At 49.0% G+C, this 5,334-nt stretch overlaps 1 protein-coding gene across 1 annotated transcript in view; it reads left to right on the top strand.

Annotated features, from left to right (window-relative positions):
• Positions 1–5,334, top strand: part of SIAH2 (siah E3 ubiquitin protein ligase 2) — a 41,585-nt gene that overhangs the window by 27,306 nt on the left and 8,945 nt on the right. Inside the window, exon 14 of the mRNA XM_009334004.1 lies at positions 57–272. Coding sequence (XP_009332279.1) covers positions 57–272 — 216 coding nt within the window. The remainder of the gene's footprint in view (positions 1–56; positions 273–5,334) is intronic.

A 5,334-nucleotide genomic window follows, 5' to 3' on the forward strand; every position in this document is an offset into this window, starting at 1 on the left:
GTTCCGGCGGGGCGTCTCCGCCGCCGCCTCCCCCTCCTCCTCCTCCCCCGCCGCAGCAGCATCAGCATCACGAACTGACCTCGCTCTTCGAGTGCCCCGTCTGCTTCGACTATGTGCTGCCGCCCATCCGGCAGTGCCAGGCCGGGCATCTGGTCTGCAATCAATGCAGGGACAAGCTGAGCCTCTGCCCCACCTGCCGGGGCTCCCTCACCCCCAGCATCAGGAACCTGGCCATGGAGAAGGTGGCCTCGGCTGTGCTCTTCCCCTGCAAGGTAAGAGGGTTGGCAGGGCGATGGGGATGCGGGGGGGGAGGGGGTGTCCGGGCGGCCCGGTAGGACAGATACGGGAACTGCTGGAGCCGTCGCTGATGTGGAATATGAGAAGAAAGTTTTAAAATACAGAGCCGCCCGTGGCGAGGTGGAGAGCCGTGGTCGGGCTGGCAGTGGGACCAACGGAGCCGGAGCGGGCGCTGCCGGGCTCCGGCGGCGGATGGCGAGCTTTCCGATGAGAGCTGCGAGCAGGCAGTCGCCACCTCTGCCCGCAAAAGCCGGTCCCTAGCAGCAGCTTTCCCCGGCCAGCCCGCCGGAGCATCGTTAAGGACGCGCAGGGAGTAACGGCACCTCCAGAGCGAATCGCCGGTGTCGACTCCTGCAGCACGGCGTGGTTGGTGGCCAGAGCCCTGTCTGCCTCAGGGGGCTGGCTGGGGCACAGGATGGGACGGCTGCCTCGGGGATCTGTTGATAGCGTGGGGCTGTGTCACCGCTCACCCTTGAATGGGAGTTAACCTCATGGCAGCAATAACAGATGGAGCGCAGTGGTGGGACGCAGGTCCTCTCTGCTGAACACAGCAACAAGTGCAGCGAGCCACACGTGCAGCTGTGACCCAGTCTGAGCCCGAGGGAATACAAACGGCCAGTGCTGGTTTTTCACTGAAATGCTGGTCTAGTTCTCATTTTCTAAAGTGTCTCGTCAGTCTCATCTGTGACAGCTGGTATTCCCTGCTTGTCCTAAACAAAACAGATGCATCCAGGCTGGAGCGGCTCCCCGGACCAGAATCCTCGCAGCCCTTTATTGTACTGAGGTGCAGCTCTGCTGCCCGCAGGGTGCCAGTCTGTCCAGCAGCTCCAGGCGGGACTCCTGCCTGCTCATCCCCACACATTGCAGGTAAACAAAGCGGGGGGGGAAGGAAGAAAAAGCCTAGACTCTTCCCCGTAAACAGGAGAAGTAAGACGTTCCTAACTTTACCTGTCAGATGTTACTTTACTCATTTGGTACCAGAAAGGTTTCTTAAGCCCTTAATTGATGGGATTGGCTTCTTCACTCCTTGAGGTTTGCTTTCTCCATGGGTAGAGGAGTAAGCACCAACAAAGAGAAGTATGTCTAAGAACAGCCCCCACCCCGTGCCCCCCCTGGGAGAGCTGAATAGCGATCCCTGTGTCTGTCAGGCAAGTTCTGGTTCAGGTGTATCAGCTGTAAACACTTCTCCAGTTGGGCATTCTCTAAATATAAATAATAATAAGGCAGTTAGCACATGCCAACCAGTTAAGAAAACAGCTTTTCCAAAAATTTCTCCAAGTATTACTCCTGTGGTTGGCATCATGCTCTTCAAAGCAGTGGCTTGGAGAAGGAGGGATACTGGTGAGGTTTGCAATGGCTGCAGCAAACGCTGGGGATCGGGTAGCTCAGTGTCTTGGTTGTGGGACTGGGAGAGTTTTGGCTCTGACCCAGTGGTGGTTTGGTGGTCTCTGCAATAACCCAAGGTGCGGGTCTGTGCCGGTCGGCATGTCTGAGGCTGCCACTGTGGCAGGCAGGAGGCCGTGGACGGGGCTCGTGCTGGCTCAGGGCTTGGTTTGGTTTCTTGGTACAGCACCTGCAAGCCAGTTGAGAGCTGGAGAGGGACTGAACCAACAGTGGTCGGTGTGCCGCACCTCGCAGCTGCCTGGTGAAATCTTAGTGCAGGCAGGAACCCTGGGCCACAGCGCGTGGGAGGGGACGGCTGGGGCAGCACAGGGGGTGGCAGCAGCCCCTGGCCTCAGCTGCCTGCAGGGGAGCTGGGCGGCACTGCCAGCAGGATGTTGAGTTCCCCTGTGCCATGCAGCTGTGGTAACATGTGCGCCTGTGAGTTGCCTAGCTCAGACCTGAAAACATGGTGCTTGCGGAGCCCCACATCCCAGACCATGCTGCGGTGTGATTCATGTGGGAGCGTGCATCCTCCCTGCGCACCAGCATCCACCCACGAGCTCTCCGCCCCCCCTGCTTGTCGGGCACCCAAGCTCCTTGCAGAGGCAGAGTTATAAATAAGTCTCTACTCTTCTTCCCTCACACACCCTCTCTTTTATGTGGATTGCCGTGAACAATTCCTGCTCTGCTACTTTCACTGTTCCCAAGAGCTGCAAAGTGAAATTAGCAGGCATTGTTTTTCACTCTTGCTTCTTGGGCCCAGAAACAGCAATGAACTGTCAGGGTAGTAATTCTCAGTCGGTGCTTATGTAGGTCGCAGACAGCCAGCGGGGAGGTGATCCACCGTGCCCCTCGGTGGTGGGTGCTCATCGGGTGCTGCAGCAGCACCAGGAGTTTCGGCAAGAACTGCCCCACTCTGCAGCCAGCACACACCAGGCCACCGCGTGCCAGGGTGTGGCCCTGGTCTGAATCATCTGTGGTTTCCACCGCATTAAGGGGACCTGACATAAGCTTTCAGAGAGGTGGGGGGCAAAACTCAGAGCTCCAGAAAATGTGAAAGAACAAATAGAGATGGTGGTCTGTCCGGAGGAGGTCCCTGCACTTCTAGAGGTAACTGTGAACGGTACTCGAAACAAATAGGACTGAGACAAAACAGAGCTGACAGAAAATGGGGATTTGGTGTTGCCTGTGGCTATAGCTGCTTTGAGGGTTCTTCTTCTTAAAATGCTTTAAGAAAGAATTACAGTTATTGCATCTCTGCACTTTACAGGGCTTCTGGAAAAAAATCTATAGGAGGATTTAAATCTTAAAGTCACAGTAAAGTTACTGAAAATATAAAATGCTTTTTAGTGCTCTAAGCAATCTGCAGAAGATAAAATGCACATCATAAATACACTCAAACTCCTAATTAATGAATGCCGAAAGGAATTAGGGTTTTTTTTCATCATTTAAATAAGCACAAGTGGAAAATAATATAAAGGCGCTATCTAGTTATGAAGCTGACAATTTGGATATAGGTCCTTCCGTAACTTTGGGGTTTTTTTATCCAGTACTGGCTATGAAAGAAAATAAATCTTACAAATTTGAAGCTGCATGAAGAGACAACATAATCCATTTTCACAGCAGTGTGTGAGATAGGCTGTGATTGTTAGCTGCTAAACTTGGAACCGTGACCTGGCTAACTGAGCAACGTAGGGTGGGAGAGGCGTTTCTCGATTTAACCACTTCATCCAAAGTCTACGGGAAAGCAAGTAGTGTTCTCTGTTGTCATCGGCAGAACTGCAGTCCTCATGTAACCACGAGTATTAGCCGAGATCTGTGCCCTGCCATGTTTTGCTAGCCTTTTGTGCTGGGACTTGACAAACAAAGATGTTCATGCTTGAGTGATCTTGGCGTGGCCATGGAAATGACGTGGGACCAGCACTCCTCATCTGCCCTGTGTAAAACTGTAGGCAGTTCCTGCTTGCGTTTCAGTTTACAGTAGAACTTACCTCCAACATACGCAGGCAAAAACTAGCTCAGCACTAAGGAAAGCATATCCAATAGCAAATTCAGTGTTTGTTTACACACTGACAGCAGCCCGTTTGAGCAGCTATATGGATGGCATTTAGCAATGTATAATAGGGAAAAAGAAAGAAACAAACAAAAAAACCCAAAACTTCTGCATAGGTACACCAGTGAATTCTCAGTGCTGTGATTAATTCAACTTAACAATAAGTTTTACTTATAATAAAGGAAATTACTTTTCTAGTTATTACATACATTAAAAAAATCTAAGTACGTGGGGCTTGATTTTTCAGGGGATTGAAACCTCATTCTTACCAGCTTTCCTAGAAGTGGTGATGCTTTGCATCTTGGAAGCTAGGACAGATACCTCATATGAAGAGTTGTCCAAGATCCTTTAACACAGCTGTCTCTAACTGGAGATACTGCCATGTTTCTGAGTTTCCAGATGCTTCTGGTCCTTTTGAAGAAAAATGAATCCAGTAAATTCATTGTACTGTACTCTTAAACTTCGCTTTGCAGAAAAAAATTGAAAGCCTTTCTGCACCCCACAACCAACACTTTGGATTTAAAAAGTGGAAGGCATAGTAAGACTGTATATAAACTGGGAAGTTTTAAATAATACCAGACTAATCACTTTCTTTAATTTTCTTTAGGCAGGTGGTAGGAGGTAGGCAGACCCGCGCTATGTCCTTATACCACTGCTGCTACACCATCAGTTCAAGGCAAAGCGTGATGGGTTTCCCATGTAAGCAAACAACTTGCAAACAGAAATTGCACATTCGTTATTATTGTATATGAACTTACTCCTGTATACTATCCAATGCTGCCTCTACAGCCTCTTCAGAGCTTTTCTGTAATTTAAAAAAAATTGTCATTTTAAAGATTTTAAGTAAATATACTAAATCTAAATAAGGTCACACTTCCTGTTTGTTTTGTTTTTAACTGAACAGACATCCCTTACACATAGGGGTCTGCTTACATTGTTACCATAAGTCGGCAGATTAAAAACTCTCTAAGACTCAATTTGGAGTTTTAGAAAGCAGGCATTCTTTATTGCAGCGCCAGGCGCGCAGGGGATCGCTCCACCTAGTGTGCACGCCAAGCTGCTCAACTACAGGAGTTACGTACAATCAGAATATACATATTCATTTGATTTCTGAGAAATTATTAGCATATTCATGTTACTTCCTTGAACTCATTAACATATGTAAAGGTCTTTAACGCATGTGCTCTTATGTTCATTGGTGGTCTTTCAGGGTCCTCTGGTGGTCTTCCTCACCGTGTCCGCTAGTTGAACTCAGTCTTTTCGCCTGCACAGTTTGTCTTCTGGCCCGGTTGCACTAACTAGCTGGTTTCAGCATAACTTCCTTATCTATTCCACCCCTGTACACGGAGCTTCAAGGCTTCCTTTTATCTATGGAATGTCCAGTCTATGGAACATGTAGCTACTTTGTTTTGACAAAGAGAACCATATGTCTCCTCAGTATTTCTTTATATTCGGTATCAATCCCTCCTTTTCTCTTGAGGATTCGTAGCTAGTAAGCTTCAATCCTCATTTCATTAAAAGAGTTAACAAAGTTCAATGGTAAATGGGACGGTGCATAAAGGACAGAGTATAGCTCCATTGTGATTTAATCCTAATGCAAT

The sequence above is a fragment of the Pygoscelis adeliae genome, unplaced genomic scaffold (assembly GCF_000699105.1).
Source record: "Pygoscelis adeliae isolate BGI_AS28 unplaced genomic scaffold, ASM69910v1 Scaffold241, whole genome shotgun sequence".
In the NCBI taxonomy this organism is placed as follows: domain Eukaryota; kingdom Metazoa; phylum Chordata; class Aves; order Sphenisciformes; family Spheniscidae; genus Pygoscelis; species Pygoscelis adeliae.